Source organism: Siphateles boraxobius, unplaced genomic scaffold (assembly GCF_051911475.1).
Source record: "Siphateles boraxobius isolate OS27281-9 unplaced genomic scaffold, OSU_SipBor_1 9, whole genome shotgun sequence".
Lineage (NCBI taxonomy): Eukaryota > Metazoa > Chordata > Actinopteri > Cypriniformes > Leuciscidae > Siphateles > Siphateles boraxobius.
This window is the reverse complement of record NW_027509219.1, coordinates 19,438,917-19,462,848: the sequence shown is the minus strand read 5'-3', so window position 1 is coordinate 19,462,848 and position 23,932 is coordinate 19,438,917. Positions and strand designations below refer to the sequence as shown.

Genomic DNA, 23,932 nt, shown 5'->3' with positions numbered 1-23,932 from the left:
AAAAAAACATGGTACAAAATTAAAGCGTGTGAAAACAGCTGAACTGTGTTTATTGTGTAGCCTATATAGATACATTTTCAAAAAGGTGCTTTGACAATTGCATGAATGGTTTCGAGAAAATCTGTTTTATGTATGCATGTAGGCTATGTATTGGTAATAGTCCAGTCATTAAGCCAAAATGGGGGTCAACCTTGAACAAATTGCAACAGAAGCAAACTCAACTGATTTTGTATCCTCAGTATGTCCTGAGTAAGGGGAAAAAAAGCCCCGAAGAATCCCATTATAGGGGAAAGTTTTGAAAAAGACCCAAATATAGCATATTCACACGCCTATTCTTTCTTTTTCTCACGTGAATAGGGTGAAAATTTTAACCTTTAGAGTTCTTCCTTACAAAATCAGTTGAGTTTGCTTCTGTTGCAATTTGTTCAAGCTTTTTTGTCATAAAATGACTGGACTATAAATGCTTGCAGCAGCCGGATGCTCTGGCAGTTGTATTAAATGTAATGCATAAGAATTACCACTAGATGGCCGCACTATCACCAGTTCTTGCAAGGTATAATAGCAAAATAATTCTATATTAGTAGAAAGAGCAGCATTTACTGTAAATTTAATAAGTTAAAAGAATATTGTTGTGCGTTAAAAAAATTAACTTTTCTACTGATTATTATTCTAATATGAAGAGTAGAGAGTTTACGTGAAACCGATAGTTATCTACAAAAATCTTGATAAGTTAAAAAAAGTAGTCTTTTAACAGGGTTAAAAATGACCCTAGGTTAAGAAGTTCAAGCATGAAAGGCTTAGAGTTACCTAAAGACACTAATACCAGCAGCAGAGAGGGTCGAATTCAGTTTTATATAAACAATGCTAAAATGACACTGGTCTGTGATCAGTGTAAAGAAATCAGATGCACCACTTACCAGTGATCACTAAATGAAGAGAAGAGGCTTTGTCTGATATTAGAACAAAGAGTTTTATTTCACACTATAAATTGGGACACTTTTTTTTTTTTAAACAAGCTAGTCAAACCCCAAACCCTAACACCCCCCACCCTTCAAAACGGCTTGAGCAGGTTTTCTGGCAGTTCATTACACTCTTCTGTCTGCTACAAATCTGACGTCTGTGTCCGGTACATATCCTGAATATCTGACCACCATCTCTAAAAGCACCAACACAACTGAGTCCGCCCAAACCTGAAACTTACAAACGACATTATTGCTCCGATAAATAAAACTAATCTACAAAAGGAAATATAACAACACAACGGAGAGAATCCCAGATGCCTGTGTACTGAAACGGCAAGTTTCCAAAAAATAGTTTCTCTGTATTTATTATTTATTGTATTTGGTGAAAACTGTTGGTTTGTCTTGTGTTGTGGCGTTTCTGGCCGTGCATGCAGAAGACCTTCGCTGTGTTTCACGAGAGCGTCTCTCCTCCACACCAGAAAGCAACACAAACACAAACCCATGCACCGCTATATTCATTCAGCATTTAGCATATTTATCATTGTTTTAGACAATCACAAACAGTTCGACAGAAGGAAAAAAGCTGTAAAAATACAAAAAGGTGACCAAATAGTATCATTCAGGACGATAGAGTCCAACAAAAAGAGTAAAATAGCACCGTTGTTACAAAGGTCAGAGGTCGTAGGATAGGGAAGGGGAAGGTCGGTTACACATCCAGGAGAATGGATAGAGGAGGATGGGGTGGGAGACCGATTGCCACACTCGTCGGTCTCACTTCCGGCGGCCCGCGTTGGTTGTGTTGCAGGTCACGCACATGTAATCCTCCTCGGCTGCGAGTTCTGCCGATACCCCCACACATATCATATGGAACCAGCGGTTACAGCAGTCACACTGCACCCAGTACACCTGAAGCAGAGAGAAACCAGTCAAAACACATTCAAACACACACACACACTACAGTGATCCTTAAAAGATGGCTATCTTGATTTACACATCCACGTGATCTTATTCCTAATGAATGAAACTGATTCGGCTATGTCATCTAAACCTTTGACCAGTAAGATCACAGCGAACATCACAGCTTTCGCTGTGCCAGAGAGAGCAGTTGTCATGTATAGGTATAAAAAAAAAAAAAGCTTCACAAACAACCACACAGTACCGTTATTTCTGGGTTACAATAATTCAAATGATCACAGAAGTACTGGGATAAAAGTTTATATTTCGGATATAAATACTGATGTCAGCTTTTGAAAGTAACTTGATTCTTCAAATAAAGATTGTATCGATTATATCATTACACCAGTTGGTGGTGACTAGTGACTGTTAAAAATATATTTGTCTTTAGCTATGTTTCCATCCAAAGTTGAGAATTTAACTTGTGCCCAAATTGGAATAGCGCATTAAATAATTGCAATAAAGCAGCGTTCCATCCCTTGTGTTATTTGTTTTTGATTTTTTAGTTTTTACTTCAGGGACAATACACAATAATAATACATAACATTTAAAATGGACCAGATAAAGCCAACACCGGCCAATTTTAAACTGATGTCCCTCAGCAGGTTGATGTTAAGGACAGGAAAGAAAGAAGGAGAAAAAAAATTCAAAACAAACAATTTTAAAACAAAAATGCACACTAACATACCAGAATGTCTATAAATGTTCACAGTTTTGATTCTACAGTAGCCATATTGTCAGCTTTTTAGAACAAATTTTCAAGAGTGTTCAAGAGAACAAATTAATAATTTCCTGGGATATTGGCATAAAAATATTTGTAATAAAAATGGAAGTTGCTGGAATCAGGGAAGCCATTGTCATGTTATCATGCGTTCGGATGCCTGGCATTTGGGAACGCAATCATGTGAGACACTTCTGGGAGGTCATAATACCAAATCATTTTGATGACAGACTTTGGCTTAGGCATTTCAGAATTATCAAACAAACATTTGAGATGCTGTGCAGGAAAATTGGTCCGGTGGTTAGTTCAATTATCCAGTCACATCCACTGTTGAGGCAAAGTCACGTGAGGTTTTTTTTGTTGTGCACTGGGGGACTTATTCATTACATGCATTTCCATCGTAGTTTATGCGCATGTCTATTTATAATATAAAAAATGATCCGCCTCAATTGAGTGCTAAAGTTTTTTATGCGCATCTTGGCATTTCTATCCAGCGTTTATGCGATATCCAAAAATGCAAATAAAAATAGGTGGATGGAAACACAACTATTGAAACATTCATTCAAGAAAATTGTTTTAAAAATGCTGATTCATCCAGTAATGAAAAAATTGAAGTCTTTTTGAGTGAGTCATTGAATCATTCATTCATTCAAACTGATTTCTTTTTTTAATTCATTCAAATTAAATTAATATTTTTCAAAGTGACTGCAGCAATTATTTGGTCAGAACCCCTATGAAATGACGTCATTTTCTTCTGTTGTCTATCCAGAATTGTGCAGCTCTCATTACGTTCACTCCCTCACCTCTTCCCCCTCCGGCTGGAGACAGCTCTCTGCTGGACACAGGGTCATATCCTCCTCCGAGTCTTCCGACTGAGACACGTCTGATGCAGAGACAGATGCTGCTTTCCTCTCTCTCCGCTTCTCCGTACCCATTCTCTGCTTCTTGCTTTTCGGCTTTATCCCTCTATCCCTGATCTCAGTATCCTCTCTGTTCATTCGCCGCTTGGCTTTCTTTTCTGCTGAAGTGATTGCATCTCTCTTTAAAGAAAGAAAAAAAGAGCAAGACAGAGAGAAGTAATGAATATAAATTCTTAAACAAAGGTCTTCAAAACTTTTTCAGGCTGAGGATCCTTTGGTTGATCAACAAAAGTTTCCACAAAAATATTAAGCAGCACAACTATTTAACAATGATGATAATAATAACCAAGATATGTTTCTTGAGATCCAAATCAGCATATTATGTTGTATAGTAGTGATGGCGGCTTTGCCATCAAAGGAATAAATTACATTTTAAAAATATATAAATAGAAAAGAGTTATTTTAAATTGAAATAATTGCACAAAATTACTGTTTTGCTGTATTTTTGATCAAATCAATATAGCTTTCATGAGAATAAGAGACTTCTTTCAAAAAATTTAAAAAAAGACTCCAAACCTTTGAACTAGGTATTTACATACTTTGTCAAGATGCTTACAAAGCAATTACTATAATCATTATTGATGTACAGAGTTATATACTTATACCGTTTAATTTGAATGAGGGAGGAACCTTCAATTTTTAACTTTAGCTTAGAAGTTAACTTAATTCTGTATTTTTTTAAATGCATTTTTTTAATTATTTGATATCAAACAATAATATCTAGACCCCACTGAAGACCTCATTTTAAAAAAAAAAATGAATGAGCTTTAAATAAAACATAAATAGTGGCCACCTACGTTTTCAGCAGCCTCAGTTCTGTAAGTATTTTCCATACGGACTAAATAAAGATACTCAATTATATTATATAATTCAAGATTTATGGGAGTGGGGAGTTGCTGCTGAGCTCTTTTGCCATAGCATTTTAAACCCTGATTATTCTTCTCAAATAGTGATTGAATTGTAATTGCTAAACAGCATGAAACCCTCGCACTCTTTACCTCTCTCTGCGGCGAGGAGTGTTTCTGTGTGAGGTAGGGTGTGTGTTCTGTGTGGGAAGTGTTTATAGTCGGGACGCCAGACAGCAGAAGTCTGTAAAGCTGCTGGGTCTCTGGGACAGAAACCTGCAGGAGCAAACCCTCCACCATCAGTTCCTCCAACTCCGAACTGAGACCTGGAACATAGACCGTGTTTCATTTTAAAACAAGCAGTCATTCTGCACTTGCTCTGCAGTGAGATTTCAGAAAATGCTCTGAGTTTGTGAATGTGAGAATGAGACAGACCCTGGAGAGGGATACAGCGTTGCTCTGTGTAAAACACCGTCTGTTCCTGCCCAGAAACATGCCAGTCCTGACTCGGAGATGGAGATCCACACAGCTGCTACAATAAAACAACAATGACTCTTTATTGCTGGGTACAAAAGCAAAAATGGCTTTACACAGCTACGAAGAAAGGAAAAAAAAGGGTAAACTGATGTAATTCACAAATAAATACAATATATATTGTTTTAAAAAATAATGAAGATAAAATGAAATAAAAGTAAACATTTTAATAAAAAAAAAGTAGTAAATTATGATACTACTTGAAAGATATTACAAATAAAACTGAAATTAAATATAAATATATATTTTATTATATTCATTTTAATTGAATGATAAAAACAACAATAATTATAATTATTAATAAAATAAAAATGGCAAAAAAGTAACAGTAGTCTGACTGCAAGATTCTCACCCCTTTGGAAACAAAACATCGAACCACTAACAGTCTGGTGCCTGTGTGAAATAATGTCTAACCTTCCTGTTGTGCCCAGTTGTCCTGTGGCTCTTTGTAGGTGAAGCTACTCTACAATCCTGAGAGGTTGGCGAGAGATCATAAGAGTCTATGATCTCTCGTGCCCGCCGCTGCCAGCTGACAGTACGTTCAATCATATAACGTAGAGCGTCACCCTCAGGGAGACGCACACGGATCCGCTGCAGTGATGACAACAGTGTCAGGATCTTGTCCATAGGAGGCTTAGTCGACCGTAGGCATAACGGACACAGCCAGGCTTCAGGGTCGAGGGGATCCGAGGGCCCACGTACACACACGCTGTGGAAAGCATCTCGACACAGCTCGCACTGCAGCATGGCGCCCATGGCTGGCTTCTGACACACACACACTTTGAGAGCAGAGCAGTCCGCTGTAGGCAGGAGCTTCGATTCATTAGCTGCACGGAGAGAGCATAGCGACTCCAACTCTTTTAAACGAACCTCAGCCAGAGTAAACATCTGCGAGAAAAAAAAAAAAGTGAATGAGAAAGAGAAGCTTTTCGTTCATCTACAATATTTCTGAAATGTATCGTATAGCGAACTCACAGCGGATGCTGAGTCTTTGCTGTCTGAAAGTGCTCTCTCCACATCACTCACACTGTCCAGCTTCACAAGCTTCTTCTTCCCTGATGACACGCACTCTCCCTTAACCTTCCTCATCTTCTTCTTCAAAGAGCTGCCCACTTCCCATCGGGGACACACGACCTGCACAGGTGATCAGAAGCATGAAAAACCTAAACTACTATTTATTCAAAGTTTTACAAAGTTTCTTTATGAGTGAATGAAAACATTTTCAGGTCATATTTCACCCCAAAATCAAAAAAATATGAAATTATATTTTGCATATTTTTGGTATTTGCATTGCATTCTCATAACATAGATCTATAGATATGTTAATAATTAAAATAAAATGTAATTAAATACAATTAAACACTTTGCTTTATTTTTGAAAATAATTGGGACAGTATTTAAATATTATAATCATAATCATCATAGATTAACAATATATAATTAATGTATATCATAAATGCAAGCAAAGCAAAGTGTTTTTTTTACATTGAAGTAGATTATTTTGCAATGATGATCTGTAGTAATTTTCTTTATGCCTTTTTTCATTCTTTTCTTTTTTAATTTAGCACAATATAAACCCAACCTCTAATTCATTATGAGGTAATAACAATTTTTAGAAGTTAATTTTGAAACTTTCTATCATTTAAGAACTAAACGTCTATTTAAATTGTTAAAAATTCCACTTAAAAAACGTAATATTTCCAATTAGTTTAATAAACTGTCCAGTCTAACCTCCAACAGCGTGAAGGGGGAGTTTTTGACGAGGAAGGTTTTTGCAGCTAATTCCTTCCAGGCCTGCACCTCTGATACCAGAACCTCCAGCTGCTCCAGAGGCTCCAGTCGCACAGGAATAGCGTGAGCTCTCAGAACCATATCAGAGAGCGAGCTGAGAACCGGAGACTGACCTGCCACCTGCTAGCACAAACACAAACACAAAGGATCACAACTACCATTAACATTACTGACTGATCTTTTTTCTCCCTTCAAAAACATGAACAGACACGAGACAGTACCCTAGTGTGCAGAATGCATATATAGTTCAACCTGTAAATCCTCAGCTTCCTGAAGCCATTCTTTAGCCCTGTTCAATGTGTCTTGTAGTAGGAGGCAGTTTGGCAGGTATGCAGGCACCCCGTCCACCTGAGTCAACATGGAATAGAGAGTCTCTAAACTCTCTGGAGGCCTAAAAGAAAACACATTAACAAATGTCATTCATCTCATTACACAATCACTTAGTGGAGCCTCCTGCAAGTCCTCAGCACGCACCACAGGAGTTAATTCAGGCTCATTCAAGAGCTGCTTTGCATTTCCAAGCCTCCATTTTGTCCTGAACTGATGCAAATGTTCATCTGTTGTATGAAAGGAAGTGGTTCCCAAATTGTTACAGCTTGAAACCTGAGATCCCACTGCAATGGCTAACTAGCCTTATGAAAAGTTGTCTTGGAAACTAATTTAAATAACATAAGCATAAGTTGAAGTACAAAAATGACTTAAAGAAAAAATAAATAAAATGAAATAAAGCTATATAAAAATAACTAATAAAAAATGTCAAAAGGACAAATTCACATAATATTATAGTATCTAATAATTGGCTTTTTGAGTTGTTTTTTTAAGTTTATTTAAATAACACTGGTACACTATCTATTCAATGCCATTTACCTGTTAAAAGTTAACACTTAAATCACACTTTTTTTTAAATCAAAAGACTTCAGGGTGAATTATTCAAATTAATTTTGTAGACAAATATAAATTGTGCCTTTTTTGATTGATGGTTTTCTTTTAAATGGATGAATTGCACTGTTTAAAAAGTAAAAAGCATCCAGCGTATTTGTTACAAATTTCTTTTCAATACTACTTTACACATAATATTTTCTCTGCCTATATTTGAGGAAGGGGGATCATCATATGGAGTCTGTGTCATCACTCATCACTCTGCCCCCACCTGGCCTTCAGCAGTGCCTGCGCTTTCTCCTCCAACTCCTCTGAGATCGTGAGCAGTTCCTGCAGCCGAGCCATTGTGCGTTCAGTGGAGGGATGCTGAGTCAATCCGACCCCTCGGTCGATCAGCCGGCGCATGCTGTCCAGAGAGAGACCGCAGGGGTTTGATACCGGATCCTCTGCCTGCTCAACTCTGGCCAGCCACCGTGCCTGTTCCAAGCGCTCCCGTAGCAGCAGCAACTCCGGAAGAAACACGTCGAACTGAGAGCCCTCCTCCAGCAAGGACTCGATCTCACTAACAACATCTGCGCTCACTTCATCGGAGAGAAGCTTCTCACTGTGCTGCTGGAAATCCTCGATGCTATTCAGCAGTTCCTGAGACAGAGAGTGTTAATAGCTTCTATTATATGAGCTGTTTAGAGATGAACTGTGCCTCATTCATCTACTGGAAGACTGCCTATGTGTGTGTGTGTGTGTGTGTGTGTGTGTGTGTGTGTGTGTATCAGTCACCTTCAGAAGTGGTGCTTGTGTTAGGCTGCAGGGCAGGTTATAAAGCTGGCGGACAAATGATCTCATTTCCTCCACAGTGAGCTGATTAGGAGATTTACCCCCGCCTGTGCGATACCTGCAGACAGATGACGGCAGACAGACATAAACAAATGCATGAAAGCATACACAAAATTCACATGTCACGTGTCTAGACCAAACCAAACCACTGTGTGCAGGAAAACAAAGCCCACTACATTGGAAATTCCCCTTAAATGGAAATAAACAGAAATAAACACTGTGAGTTGAAGTACTTGTATAGTGAGTGTGTGAGAGGTCATTCTTGCATTTGCACTATGCAAGTATGTGTATAGACGGATGTCACTGAGAGTTGCAATGCAGTTGTTTTTCAACAATCCATTTCAAGCTCCACCATTTTTTAGACGCATCACGCATGTTAAGTGAAATGTGAAAACATATTATTCAGCAAGAACTTATTGAATTGATAGAAAGTGACAGTGCAGACATTTAAATTCACACAAAATATGTATATTTCAGATATGCGCTATTTTTTTTTTTTACATTCTATACTAATCAGAGAATCGCTATGAAAACTGTTCTTTCATTAAACGTTCCATTCCGTGACGATCTGGCCAAGTCGGTATGGATGACAGTTATTTGGAATGTAATAGAAATGCATCAGTCATTGCCTTTGGTAACGCAAGAGTAACGATATGAGATGTACACATAGTGACCGTTATGATCTATTTTTTGTGTTTACGTTGCTCAAATAGCACTTAGCCAGCTACAAAGAAATTGGTAGACAGGCAACAGACAAGTGACCAATCCTAAGTTGCAACGTCTCTACACGCTCTCTACCAGCACGGTTCGGCACGGTTAGCCAAGCGTTCCGATAATTCCGGGTCGAGAATGGTTTGTAATCGTGGTGCTGTGCCAAACCAGGCTCAAGTGGAAACATAACTGGAACCGTTCCTTACCGTTCTCAAAACAGTTTGGCTTTACGTTGGAAAAGCGGCTATTGATATATTTTAACATTAATAATAATAATAAATGTTTCTTGAGCACCAAATAAGCAAATTAGAATGATCCCTGAAGAATCATGTGACACTGAAGACTGGAGTAATGGCTGGTGAAAATTCAGCTTTGCTGTCACAAGAATAAATTACATTAAAATAGAAAACAGATATTTTAAATTGTAATAATATTTCAAAATATTACCTATAATATTACAATATATATCTGGCTTGTTTGAGTAGGTTTCATTATAGTCTATGTGTGTGTGTGTGTGTGTGTGTGTGTGTGTGTGTGTGTGTGTGTACCTGGTCTGCCTCTTGCGGTTTAGCAGTTGCTGAGCAACAGACGAGCATTTCTCAGCATCTTGAGTTACTAGCCTTAGCTGACGTAACAGATCGTTCTCTGGGAACGAATTCTCATCAGACTCCTCTAGAAGGGTGCGAAACACGGAGACATCTACAGCGAAAAATAGAGAGAGGGCCAGAGGCAGATGTAAAACGCATTACATGGTACTCACAAATGCATTTAACTTCAGTCATAGAATTTAGTTTTTCAGTCATGAAATGTTACATTTATTGTGAGATTTGATTTTGAACTTAAAACTTGTAAAAAGTGGGCAATAACTTCTACATGCGCAGGAAAAAGGTTAATAAATTTTTTGCTTGGTATAAAAAAAAAATTCTTCTTTAGAATATCATACAGATGATTGTGTACATTCAGACCAGGAAAATTTAAGTAAATAATAAGTTTTAATTTTATGTACTTTGTTGAAAGAAAACAAAATGAATTTATCATCAAATTTAATTTATTGTATAAATACATTTATTTATATATTTTTATATAATAATAATAATAATAATAATAATAAAACTACATGTTGAAAGTGGATTCTCATTCAAAAACATTCAAAGACTATCAGTTCTGGAAGTTTTCAGAGTGAAACTCACTGCGTTTCTTGTCTAGCTTTGCTTCCAAGACCTCTGTAACCTTTGACGCCCACTTGTCATAAGACTCCGCCCTCTGCCGCACAGCGTTCATCATGGGGTAAAGGTCATCCAGTGTGTAACGGTAACTGTGTGGTTGAGCATTGCATTGAGTGAAACTTTCACCACATTCACTCAAGAAATCTGCACCACTGTTTATGATTATTAGCAGTGGAATCACTTCAGTGATGTAATATAATAAATACATGTGAATATATGTATTTTCTTTGATGAATTTTTAAATAAGGTGATTGAGGAGTACTGAAAGCAATGGAGTGGAGACTTACTTAAGTGTGTAGTTGGAGACAGGGCAGGAGCAGAGGTCGTAGGCATGGTGTAGACACACCTGGACTCCTGGTCTGCAGGGGCAGGTGAGAGCAGTGAGGTAACAGGTGGTGCGACACACCACGCACTGTCTCTCATCATCTGCCAGCAAGTCATATTCAAACAACTCACACTGGACCACCCCCTACAGAGAGAGAGAGAATATTAACAAATGATCATTTATAGACAAGTATATATATATACATAATATTGCATAATTATGAAAAGTGGCAGAATCAGACATTACTAGAATCTCTAACATATTAAAGTAACCAATATTATACACCACCATGACCACTACCATATTATGTTATATATTCATTAGGGCTGACAATTAATGAAACAATTTTTTTGTAGTTAATCTGTCACTGAATTGCTCAAATTTGCATTACTAGAATAAACTAAACACAATTACATTATATTTAACTAATCTCAATTTAACACATGGTCAATTTAACATCGACAACTCAAAAATATATAATATAATATAATATAAAGGCTTGACATTAACTTTTTTGCTCACTAGCCACTGTGGCTAGTGGTTTTCTAAATTTACTAGCCACTCAGTATTTTCGCTGGCCAACAATTTTGACATCAATACCATGGGCAAAAACTGCCATATAGATCATTTTTATATCATCTCATAATTTGGCAGTTGTCACTTTAAGACCTGAAGCACGTACCCATTATACTCTTTTATAAAGCTAATATACATAAAATTATGTGCAATATGCACAATCCCTCCCCAATATTCAAGCCCTATAACGCCAACAATATTAATCAGGCAGCAAATTAGGAGAGTTAGGGGAGGCGGGTTTGTGTTTCAACTCCCTTTCTGAGAGATGAGAGAGCGAGAAAGCACAGCTGGTATCGGGTATCTATTCTGCGGGAAATTAGTTTTGGAGGAGTTTCAGATATTTCAGTATTGATATGTATCTGGAAAAAAATCTATATTTTTGACAAAACTACATTGCACTTAACTTATTATTTCAGCTGTCTTTTTAAAAGGCTACAATTGAAAAATGTATTGAAAATTAAACCCGCCAAAATGGCTAGTAGGCGTGAATGTGTTACACGCCACTGCTGATATACACTTGCATTTGGCGGGGGTGATTGTCAAGCCCTGAACATAATATAATATAATGATTATTATGAACATGGGTAGATAGATAGGATCATAAAGTGCCGATAGTTGTTTTATTGAATTATAACAGATTCGCATATCAGAAATACAGAATCTGTTTTTTCCGTGTGTGAGAGTAGTAATGAACACTATTGGATAAATTTACACTATAGTGTCATTCACACAAATTGCAGCACACACATATACACAGACTTGACAAGTTTTGTTTGTGTCCTCTCACCATCTTACGAACTTTGTCCCGTAACTCTCTCTCCTCTCTTATCATGACCCGCATGTCCTTCTGTACGGCTGACGCCAGAACCACGTCCAGGTTGTCAGCCTTCGTGGCCATATTACACACCATCTCATCATGAGAGAACACACAGTAACGGTGCAGCAGGCGGTAGTGATCCACACACTGACGCCCCAGTGGCATCTGCACACCAAATGTACAAAGCAAAGTAGTAACAGAAGATTACAAAAAAAAATACAGGAAAAATAACTGCAGAAAAAAAAAAACTCTCCATACTCAGCTCTCAGACCTGACCAGTGTAACAGCAGGATTGATCAATGAAAAGCTCACCCAGTCCACGGTGCAAAAGTTCACAGCCTCGGCAAAGTTGAAGCCCTGGTTGAAGCCGCTGTGATAGGATCGCGGAAAAGTGATGACAAACTCTCCTGCGCACTGATTGGTTCTGTAAATCTAAAAACAGAGCATGCGTTACTCACAGGTTCTTTATGTGAGTGTGTGACTTGTAATTGTGTGTATAAACGTTACTCACTGGTACTCCATGGGCCATGAGTGTATTGGGGTTCATGATTGTGACGAGCTGGTGTAGAAGATCCGGCTGAGACTCAAACAGTTCCGGGGCCAGTTTCTTCATGACTGCCTCCAACTGCTCAGCGGCAAAACCAGGAGCACCGTACCAGGTCTTAGGTTCTCCCCTGACACACACAAAACACATCATCAAGGTCTTCACTCATGCATGAACGTTTTCGGTAAGGTTTTTGAAAGAAGTCTCTTATGCTCACCAAGGCTGCATTTACTTAATAAAAGTAAAGTAAAAACAGTAATATTGTGACATATATTACAATTTAAATTAACGGTTTTCAATTTTAATATATTTACATATAAAACTGAATTTTCAGCAGTCATTACTCCAGTCTTTAGTGTCACATGATCCTTCAAAGATTCTTCTAACATGCTGACTTGATGCTCAAGAATTTTTTTTTTTATCATTATCAATGTTGAAAACAGATTGTGCTGCTTAATGTTTTACAGAAACAGTGATGCATTTTTTCAGGATTCTTAGGTGAATGAAAAGTTCAAAAGAACAGCATTTGTTTGAAATATAAATCTTTTGTAACATTATAAATATCTTCACTGTCACTTTTTATAATGCTACCTTGCTGAATTTAAGTACGAATTTCTTTCCTTAAAAAAATTGTGTAAAGGACAATTTAGTTATATCAATCTCAGATATTTCCTCTCTGTGATAACACAGACTATCATGGGTGACTGTGTTTTAGATTATTTATAGCAGACACCTAATTTAAAGCAAAAACAAGGTTGTAGGGGACAGAAGCACAATCAGTTCAGCATGCTGCACTATATAAGAACTAATATAAGTATATTTCTCCCTTTTTTAGGCATGAAATTGTGCTTATTACCAGTGCAGGTAGTTGATTGAATAGCTCCAGTGGTCCTCAATGTGCCAGCAGAAAGAGGAGAAGCACATGCCAACGTAGAGCCACGGCAAAGTCATGCCACAGATATCAGCAGTGACATGGGTCAGCACTGACGGTGTCATCATGGCCATGTTATTCAGGTTCCACCCACAATTAAGATATTTCTACAGCAAACAATCACAGCACAGAATAACTAAATCAGTGATGGAAACAGGGTGTATAACATATGGAAAAAAATGTCAGACATTCTGAGTAATATCTCAAAATCTGATATTTCAGTTGTACCTCATCATGCGGTGCAACCTTAAACTTTCCGCCCTTGATTGGAAAACCGCTTCCGAACTCCTTTGAGGCTATATCAGCGCCATATTCCACGGTCACATCCTCCTCAATGGTGCCGACCAATCTCCAAAACTCTTTTTCTACCAATTCGGTGGGTACCATCTACAACAAACACCATATTCAGTGTTCACAGGACCAAAATTAACATCAACATCAGTGGTTATTATGTTAAGCTTAGTTTATGTTTTAACATTATATTTGTATATACTCTTGAGAGTCAACGTTCGAGTCTCAGTAGGGTTTCGTACATACATGAACGGGCATGTTGAAATAGTCTGACTTGAAGGAGTCTGCCATTTCCCCAAAGGATTTCAGAGAATAGTCCCTGTACGCTTGCTCGAAGCCAAACGCCTCCTGAGGTTTACAGCACTCCTGCAGAAACACATAAATTATGAGTCAATCATCTATTCTACTGAATCAAAGTCTCTTTAAAAGCAACATTGACTGGATAGAGATGCTAAAGCAGAACTGTTCAGATTCAATGATGAACAAACCTTGTAACTTTTTACTATGCAAACTCACCCGAGCCAGACACTTAGGGCACCTCCAATCACCTTTAGGAACCTCACTTAGGGGTGGGATCAAGCAGAAGGTGTGGTAGCTGTCATCACAACCGTCGCATAGCAACAAACGATCCTCATCATTCCCTTTTCCACACACTAAACACACATACAGGTCCACCTAGAGAAAGACAGAGAGCACTATGATATCACAAGCCACGTTTACAAGGTTTAGCTACACAAAGTGTTTGAATAGAGCTTATAGTTACAAAAGAAATATAGCTTAAGTGAACTTGAATTTATTTCACAGTATTGTATAAAATTATATAGTTACTCAACGTCAATGGTTTAAGATCAATAAATGAGATGAGTTAACTTGTAAAGACTCTAAACTACGACGAACAAAATCAGTTTGTCCACGGTTCTGATTTACAGGTGAGAGAAAAGCTCAGCAGAACTTAGTTTTGAATGAGAGAGAGGGGAGGAAACTCACCACGCTCACTGGAGGAGGGAGGATGTTTTTCTTGTAACGTGATTTGCTTTTTTCTGGTTCAGGAATCAGCTCATTTATCTCCACAGGTTCCTGCTTCACCTGTATAGGGATCTCCCTCTCTAATACACAAATACAAACACATTTGTTAATATAAATACACTGATTTGACTAATAAAAGCTATGCTAATCATGTTTGCTTTGCATGATTGACTGTAGATACAGGCTACTGAAGATCTGTGAGTCATGTGAGGTTAGATGCAAGGGGTTAGTTGCACACCTGGTTCAGGCTTGGCAACGAAGGAACCCATCCTCCTCCTGAGATTGGGTCTGTTCTCACATCCCTCACCCTCTTCCGACTTAACACAGCCAGACTACAGACACAGACATTGAGCAAGTGAGTTAAAATGCTAACAGAGAATCTATTTTTTTTTTAATTTTTTAAAAGAAATTAATACTTTGATTCAGCAATTCAATTGATCAAAAATTACAGTTTTTAATGTTTTTAAAAGTCTTTTAAACTTTATATTAATCAAAGAATACTTAAATTATGTTTTCCACAAAAATATTAAGCAGCACAACCAAAACAGCATTTTAAATTATAATATTTCAAAATATTACTTTTTACTGCATTTTTGATAGAATAAATACAGCCTTTGTGAAAAATAAAAATGGTGAAGTAAAACAACTTTAATCAAAACTGACAAAATGGAGGCAGATTGCGATTATGAACATACAGTGTTCATGAGTGCGAGTGTTTACATTCACCTCTGTTTTCATCCTCTTGGCTCTTCTAGCAGGTGCGCTTGTGTCGTTGGGCTGGACATGAATGTTTTGTCTCTGCATCAGGTCGTAGGGTTTATACTCTTTATCTTTGTCATTTACATCATCCACTGGAGTCTTCTGGAGACACTGAGGAAAACAAGAAAAACACAACTCACCCGGTTATATGAGCCCTTCTGTATGGAAATTAACTTGATGAAATGAAAATGCAGTCATAATTCACTTTCATGTAGTTTTAAACTTGAATTAATTTATTTTTCCCCTGTCAAACACAAAATGAGATGTTGGGCAGAATGTCCAAACTGCTCTTTTCCATGTTGCAAATGTGATTAAAAAGCTACAGCTGAATGCCAAGATTTTCAGCAAATGATTTACATTGTACTCTTTTTTTTTTTCTTTTTTTTTTCGCTTGGCAGCCCATGGAAAATAACAGTTTGTGAATCTCCATTTGTGTAGAGAAAGTCAATCACACAGGTTGAGAACAACATGAGGGTGGTAAAATGTTTAAAAAACTTAATTTCTGCATGAACTATTCCTTTAGTTTAATTTAATAAAAACATGCTTTCCAGAGTGATGTTTAAGATTTGAATTTGCAGCTAATGAAGTGTCAAAGGTCATTTTAAGGTCAGCTCAGTTCTCCACACTCGAAATTGTGAAACTTTACACTTTTAAAAAATTCCCTCTAAATCACCGTCATCATTTACCTCCACTCCACAGAAAATCTGTGCTAATGTGTGAATAACCTGTTAGCCTGGCCTTTAAAGAGCGTTACATCTGTGATTGCATGCAGGAAAAATCCTCAACATTCCCGGTTATGCTTGCTACAACTATCAGATTACAGATTAACGTAGAAAGAGAAGATAGAGGGAGGAGAGAGAACAGCTGGAGGTGTAAAGAGATTATGGTGAACAGAAAGCAGGTCACAGACTCTGTGGTTGAGAGGAGGAGAGGAGGAGTGGAGGAGTGGGAGGGGGGAGGGGTGGAAGAAAAGATGCAGCCGAAGTCAAAAAGACAAAAACAGAAAGAGCAGCAAGTGAAAAAGACAAGAGAAGTAGGTGGAGAATTAAAGCAACAGTGTCTCGGCAGGATGGCTACGGGTTTGGTGGGGGTCAGGACGGGTTGAATGCTGTCCGTCACAGAAACAACAGCTTGCTCCCATTTGTTACCCAAACTCAAAAAGCAAAACACTGCGTTAAGAAAAATAAACAAACACACACATGCTGACAAAAGCAGCAAAAGGAAATGTTTACAAATCATTACAATAAAGAACTAAGGAGACATTTCATGCAAAACATTAATAAAGGGGTAATGAATGATTTTAATAATATGATCCATAATTTTTACACTTTAAAGATGGAGAGTGAAGAGCCACAGCGACTACTAAATGAAAAACATGAATTGCCACAGGTCCCATAATGACACCATATTTAAATCGTCAGATTAAGTAATGGGGAAAGTAGAAACGTACCTCCTCCATCCCAGGAGGTGCCCTAAAACTTGACAGTTTGGCTGCGATCTCAGGAGCCTGATGTAGAAAAGAGCACCCAACATTACAGACATATTGCCAGTGACCTCGGGGTCAGAGGTCACAGACATCTCTAACAGAGATGTCAAGCATTCAGTCAGTGGAAAGAAAATAAGTTAGGCTCCAAGTTACTTTTCATTTGCTCTTGCATATTACCGCTGACTGCATTAAAAATGTAATATATATTTACAGTGTGGAAAAAAAAGACATGAATATGATAGTTTTTGTGCTTTTCAAAACATCCAGTTAATAGATATTGATAATATATCGTCTCTAAAGACAAAAGAAGTCATTTGCGACCACATTTGGCAGAGGCTGCAGCACAAAAAGCAGTAACGCTGAAAAGATCAGCACACAATACAGAAAACAAGCAGATAGAACACAATAAAACACACTTAACAACCACAGATTGTATTTATGCACAGATAATACTCCATCAGACCTTAATAGAGCACAAACTAATACTGCTAAACCCGAAGTCCCAGCTTTAATACTACAGACCAGCCGTAACCCGACTAACCCCAAAAGCCGCCCAAACACACACGGTGAACTCTGCATAAAGCTTTCAGCAGTCATGCAGGAGTGCGTGATATATTGATTTGATGCATCCATAAGTTATACTCACCAGCAGGTTTGTCCCAGACTGGAAGAGGTTGTAAGGATACAGGACCCTCTCATAATGGGCTCTCAGGTGGGACCCCACAGCTTTGCCTGGGGCAAAACCCATCGTCATGGCAATCTTCGTCCATCTCCTTTCTCTACAAACCAAATCGAATCCGCCCTCATCTGCAACCAACTGGCAGATGTAGAAAGAGAGTTTTGGACTTCATTGTAAAAATATAATTAACATTTATCAACACTTTAGTTTCTCTTGGTCAAGGATAAAGAACCCAGCGGTAACACGAATTAAGGTCCATTCACACTAATAATAACTATATTAACATCCACACCAACAAAGAATATTATAACCACATGCTGCAGTTTTGTCTCTTTATGAATTTTTGATTTTTTGATTTGCTCTCAATGTTTTTATCATTCATGAGTTCATCGTTCAAAAATATTTCTGAAAGTGATTCCAACAATATTTTTCCTCTTTCCCATTCTCACAGAATTAGAACTATTTTTAAAACTTTACACTTATTGTTATAGTTATCGTCCTTAGTGTGAACCGGCCCTTACTCTGAGACACATACAGATATGAGTCACAGGTTTCAGCTAACAATCTTAAGAGAATTAATGGATCTTAAGAAATACTGCACAGTACAAAGACTCACTCACTTTGTTCAGCTGGTACAGATCGAGGATCTTCCGCTCCACATGTGGAATTTTGAGCGTGCATCCTTGTAGTTCCCAAAACTTAGCAATCTGGTCCAAGAAGTTGAGTTTAACTCTGGTTTGAGCCTGCGAGAAGAGGGGGGTTGATGGAGGTGCAAAGAAAACGAGAAAATAAGAATCAGCAACATTGTGGATGGTGCATGTCAATTATTAAGCATCTCGGAGGAGGTGTTTTTTTAATATCAGACATCTCAGAAGACCCAAATTTTGCTGACAAGACTGTGACCATTGACCTTACAATGCAAACATGCACCCTTCAAGTTTCGCTATATTACTGACGACATCTCATAGACACAGTGTTTTTTTCAACAGAGGCGATGATATTTGCAAAACCCTGACCCCAAACCTAACCCTGCGACAAACCTGTTGATATCAGTAGACTGATTTGACAGATTTATGTTTTTCAAACAGTGAAAAGCACTTCAGATGACCCCGCAAGTTAGTTGTCAGCATGTCTCTCTATATTTGAGTGGATATTTCGAAATATTTGACCCTCATGAATATAGCCAAACTTCTATACACAATTTTTCAGCTCAAATCAAAATCGTACAATTACCTCTAGCTCGTTGAGTCTCTGGATTCGTGGAGTAAAATGAAGTCTGTCAACGTCACATGCAAATGGAGGCTGCCAGTCCTAAACACACAGACACAAAGTTAACATACAATTAGTACATTTAAATTTCGTATACTTTTGATATTTATTTTAAATTTCTTGATTTCTTAAGTTTATTTAAGTTTAATATGCAATGTCAGCAAAATTTCACATTAAAAATCAAGGTGTGACATCCAAAGGGAAAATGAACCATTCATTGTATGGTCCTGTGCAATTTTCATTCTACATTTGTAGTTAAAAGTTATAATGTTCACAAAAACAAACTTTATTTCCATCAACAGCAAATCCAAACTGCAGACTACGTCCTTGAGTCCAGCCTCTGACTCATTACCGCTGAGGTCATGAACACAAACATGTTCGAAACAGGAGAGGCTTTATCAAAGAAATTATTTATCTTTAGCTTTCCGATTTTCTGAATTCATTCAACAGCCTTTTGAAATCATCAAGAATGTGTTTGCCCGTGCACACAAAAACAAGAAGCTTTTGATTAGAAGGTAACCACTTTTCATGTTTACAGATAAGAATTTCATTCTGAGGGTACTGGACACTGATAAATTAAACGGGGACACAAAATATCTACATAAACACATGTAAAAACACACCATTGGAACACCACATTTTATAGAGTACACAATTTCAGAAGCAAAATAAGATAACTTAGTTGCTTCTCTTTCATTATTTTTTTCCCCTTTGCATTCAAAAATGTAATTGAAAAGATCTGACAAAGACAACCCTGTACAAATGTGACCGGTACACTGTGGTTTGTGGTCAACAGACTTGTGAATGTGTGTCTGCTTAACACAGTGGCTAAAAGTGATCTAAAAAAATATCACATTTAATCACACGCAACCTGCTGTAGATGGCTAAACGGTGGAATTATGGTTTTCTTTTATAGCTCAGTCCCCTATATAAATTTTTTGGGGGGTCTAAGTTTAACACATCTTCTTTGTATACAGCCTCCCTTAACCACAAGCTTACAACTGCACTCAGAAAAACTGCAACACACACAATCGTGTCTCCAGGTACACACAATGTAATTAACAGTTTGATTACAGAGACCAGACATTTTCCCCTTGGGATCAATGAAGTGGTACCCTTTCTTAACCAAATAAGGAACCCCAAGATAACCATAATCAAAATTTGCTGCAAATCCACACCTCTTTAGCATCAGTGAACTTAAAATGCAGATACGTTTGCTTTTATACATTTAGCCTATTAATAGTGTAATTATGTAATCAGTACCTGAGGAATACAAAACAATAGTTTTTGTAAAAAAAAAGAAGAGAGAAATACTTTTTCCTGCCTCGAAGTGCATAAAATGGCATATCCATTAGACACACACCAGTGCAGGAGTCTGTATACATTAAAACCACACTGTGCATTGAGATCATTGACTACATTATACACAGATTTCTTCCTGTCTTATGAACAATATTCACCACAGTCTGCATCTACTACGACAGCTACACAAATTCTATGAAATGCAGGTGAGTTGTGCGCATATTGAGACCATTTATTACAGTATTTCCTTGTTTGCTGTTTAGGCAGCATAGTTACAGAAAGACACAAAATGGCCAGATGGTTCATTCACTCCAAAGCTCGCAACATGGAGGACGCGCCCGGCCCGAAGACTTCATCTATCCATCCACAGGGTTCGGACCAGAATCAGCCGAACCGAACCTACGAATCACTTTACACGGTCAAAATGGTTTAAAACGTGCCGGGGTCCAACGCACATATGTTGGTGGTAGAAAGCAAGAGCCCCACATTCTCAGCTTCAGAACCTTCGCAAAATATTACTTTATGGTTTATTAATGAGTTCATAATATCAAGCCATCGTACTATAATGATTCTTGACATGTTTTACCCGTTAATCGTCGCTTGTTAAACGTAATTACGCTTTCCCTCATCTGCGACCTCATGCGTGCCGTGAACCACGTCACATAGCTGCGAATCTAATAGATTCATATAAGAACCCGAATTCACATCGAACCCGAAGCCAGTATCAGAACCAGCGAGTTTGATCCAGAGCGCGTCATGGCCATAACAGATGGAGCGAGAATTGACAATAAATAAGTAAATGGCATTTAAAATAGCTTGAAGACAAAAACTAGTTTTAATGTCCATAAACATGAAAATACATATTATGAAACACATAATCGGGTTGTCAGACACATACAACCTTCTTCAGACATGAATAAATTATAATGTTCTTGTCATTGGACTCGTCTAATGTTCACTATACAAAGACGCCATCAGAACCACTGAAACCCTTCAAACTGGTTTAGACAGGTTCGGGAGTTAGGAGTTCGGATTCAGATTAACGCCGCTGGTCTGAACTGGATCATTTCGCTAATATGTTAACTATATTTAGTCGCTGGGTATAAACGGTAATTAATTAATTGCATTAATCTAATCCGCACACAACCACTTTTGTAACAGAATGGATTTGCTCTGATCAGAATAGAAAATATAGCCTAATGTATACAATCATTGTATGCTTAATCTGTTCATATAGGCAATAATGCAAAACAATATAGACTAAACTCAATTAATGACCATTTAAAGTAGCCTAAGTTTGCTAAGGTGAAAATGAAAGGAAGTTTATTTCCGCATTGGCAGGTATCTCATTGTCTCTTGATGTTTTTGTCTTTTTTTCTCTGTCTGGTATGAGGACATTAAATTCTCGTTAAAAAGTATATTGAACTCATTTCTAGCCTTTCAATCAAATGATGAGGTAACAGATGGGGGTTTCTGTTCGTCAATGTCAACAAAGATGCAGAAGCAACTATACCACGACTACTAATTCAATATAAAATATATATAAATTATAATACGATATTTTATATCAACGATAATCACTGACAATCAGCAAACTAAACTAAGTAAATGTGACGTTTAATCCAGTACTAGAACCGAGACAGGCCGTAAACTACACTTATAGCGGCTATAAAGAGCCATGTTACTCTATAATATTCACACATCCGCGACGTTTGCGTGTAGTGAGCAACGTTATTGCGCTCGTGGGTCAGAAATCCGGGTCATGCGGGTCCGCAGGTCGAGCACATACCCGGCAGAGCTTCGGAAATTCAACTGATATGATGCCTATAGACACACAAAGCGGTTCGGCAGTGCTGTCACTGCGCCGCCATGTTTAGACATTTCCCTTTAAATCGAGCTCAGAATCACTCCGCAGATCCGGCCCGGATCAACCGGTCCGATTCAGACCATCCGGGCAGCACTCACCGGCGGCGGTCGAACCTTGCAGATCCCCGTTTTCTCGGCGATGGGCCGGATTTTATTGATAAAGGCAAACGGGTCTGCAAATTCCTCCCAACTAGGCTCGAACACCGGGCACTCGGGCGGTGGGGTAAACTCAGCCGGGCCCCGCTGGGTCATCCTGCAGGTCCTGTTCCGGAGCAGAATCGAGTCGCTCAGAGAAGCGGGGACAGAACTTCCTGGGATCCGCAACAAGGTCTGGCCGTCCGTTACTCCCCTAGTCCGGCAAACACTTGAACAACACGAACAATCAACACACACGCGCGCACATACATACACACACTCACCGTGACGTGACTGCTCTTAGGCTGAGACCACATCCGCTCAAAAATCTAGAGACAAAGCGTGCGTGTCCACTAATTTCTAGCGTTGAAGAAACACTTTAAATAAATAATTAACCCGTGATACTTACCTTTAATTGCCGTATTATTTAAATCGTTTGTCTTTTTGACGCGTAACGATAATAGCTGGAAATACGTTACGTTGTTCGTTGAAATTAGTGCACGCCAAACCCGCTATTGAAAATCCAGAAACAAAGTAAGTTAAACCTACTACTTAACGTTACCTCGCCTTCAAATAAAAGTTCCTGTCATAAACTATTGCACCCTTTATACTATCTTGTCACTTATTTGAGAGAGAAAAAATGATATTTTTATTCAGCGGTTTGTATGCTCGAGGAAAACAATTTGTGCCAGTGTACAGAGATACCAGAGGCAAACAGTTGTGAGTAACAAGGTTTTACAAGTTCAAATCCATTGTCGACTTGTACGATCACGTGAAAATTCATAAGAGTACACTTGTTCCGCTCTGTTCACTGTTAATTTAGAAACTTTAGGAGCTCTGTGTGTATTTACATCCACTTCTGCCAATAGCATGCGCTCTAAGCCGTCAACGCTCCGCCCCAGTGTTTACCTCTGCGTATGGATACCTTCAGGTGACAGCTAATAGTGGCTGGGACTTCTTCTTTAAATAGACTCACTGCGACTGCTGATTGGACGACTTGCGTATAGAGAATGTGACGCAATGCAAGGGGGAGGAGGGGCATTGTAGTAAATCGCTTTAGTGGTCTACTTTTGTGTTTTGACGTAAAGGTAACTGGTAGTGTCGCACTTCAATGTAAAATTTAGCATATTTTATAATGTTTATTTTATGGTAATATTATATATAAATAATATATAACAAATTACAAGGCCACGTCAGAGGCTGAGACTTGGTAACACAAAGCTTATTATTTTGTTATAAAGGACAGTGATAGGAAGGTAGCAGTGCTGCACCTCAAACCTGGCCTATAATAACATACTCAATGATGCTCGTATCTATTAAAATAATCATTATTGGTGTACACTCACATTTTATTACAATTTCAATATAGTCATCCACATTTTAAATTTTAATATGGAAAAGACAATAAAACAAAATATACAACTAAAATTTAACTTTGTATCTCTAGGTTTGATTGAAGTTAATGTAATATTGTATTGCTGTTTAATGCATTTAATTCTTTTTTTTCCGCAAAATAAAAGGTTGAGATGAAACCATTATTGTATTGCAG

General features: G+C 38.0%; 1 protein-coding gene across 12 annotated transcripts; it reads right to left on the bottom strand.

Annotated features, from left to right (window-relative positions):
- Nucleotides 1-951: 951 nt before the first annotated feature.
- kdm5bb (lysine demethylase 5Bb) lies at nucleotides 952-22,715 on the bottom strand. Of its 12 annotated transcripts, none has more exons than XM_077223313.1 (28): nucleotides 22,668-22,715; nucleotides 19,045-19,122; nucleotides 18,432-18,554; nucleotides 17,779-17,949; nucleotides 17,097-17,153; nucleotides 15,614-15,757; nucleotides 15,126-15,219; nucleotides 14,849-14,967; nucleotides 14,378-14,536; nucleotides 14,108-14,227; nucleotides 13,799-13,957; nucleotides 13,496-13,677; nucleotides 12,607-12,769; nucleotides 12,408-12,527; nucleotides 12,066-12,260; nucleotides 10,665-10,846; nucleotides 10,342-10,466; nucleotides 9,700-9,850; nucleotides 8,384-8,498; nucleotides 7,878-8,248; nucleotides 6,980-7,118; nucleotides 6,668-6,850; nucleotides 5,912-6,070; nucleotides 5,351-5,824; nucleotides 4,838-4,934; nucleotides 4,556-4,728; nucleotides 3,441-3,677; nucleotides 952-1,868 (listed from the first exon to the last, which is right to left on the bottom strand). In XM_077223313.1, the coding sequence occupies exons 1-28, from the start codon at nucleotides 22,698-22,700 to the stop codon at nucleotides 1,734-1,736; spliced, it is 4,458 nt and encodes a 1,485-aa protein (XP_077079428.1). In that variant the 5' UTR covers nucleotides 22,701-22,715; the 3' UTR covers nucleotides 952-1,733. The 12 variants fall into 12 exon arrangements, with proteins under 12 accessions (XP_077079428.1, XP_077079429.1, XP_077079421.1 ...); XM_077223314.1 differs by having other exon boundaries at nucleotides 6,668-6,847; nucleotides 22,668-22,712; XM_077223306.1 differs by having other exon boundaries at nucleotides 6,668-6,847; nucleotides 22,348-22,696.
- Nucleotides 22,716-23,932: the final 1,217 nt, after the last annotated feature.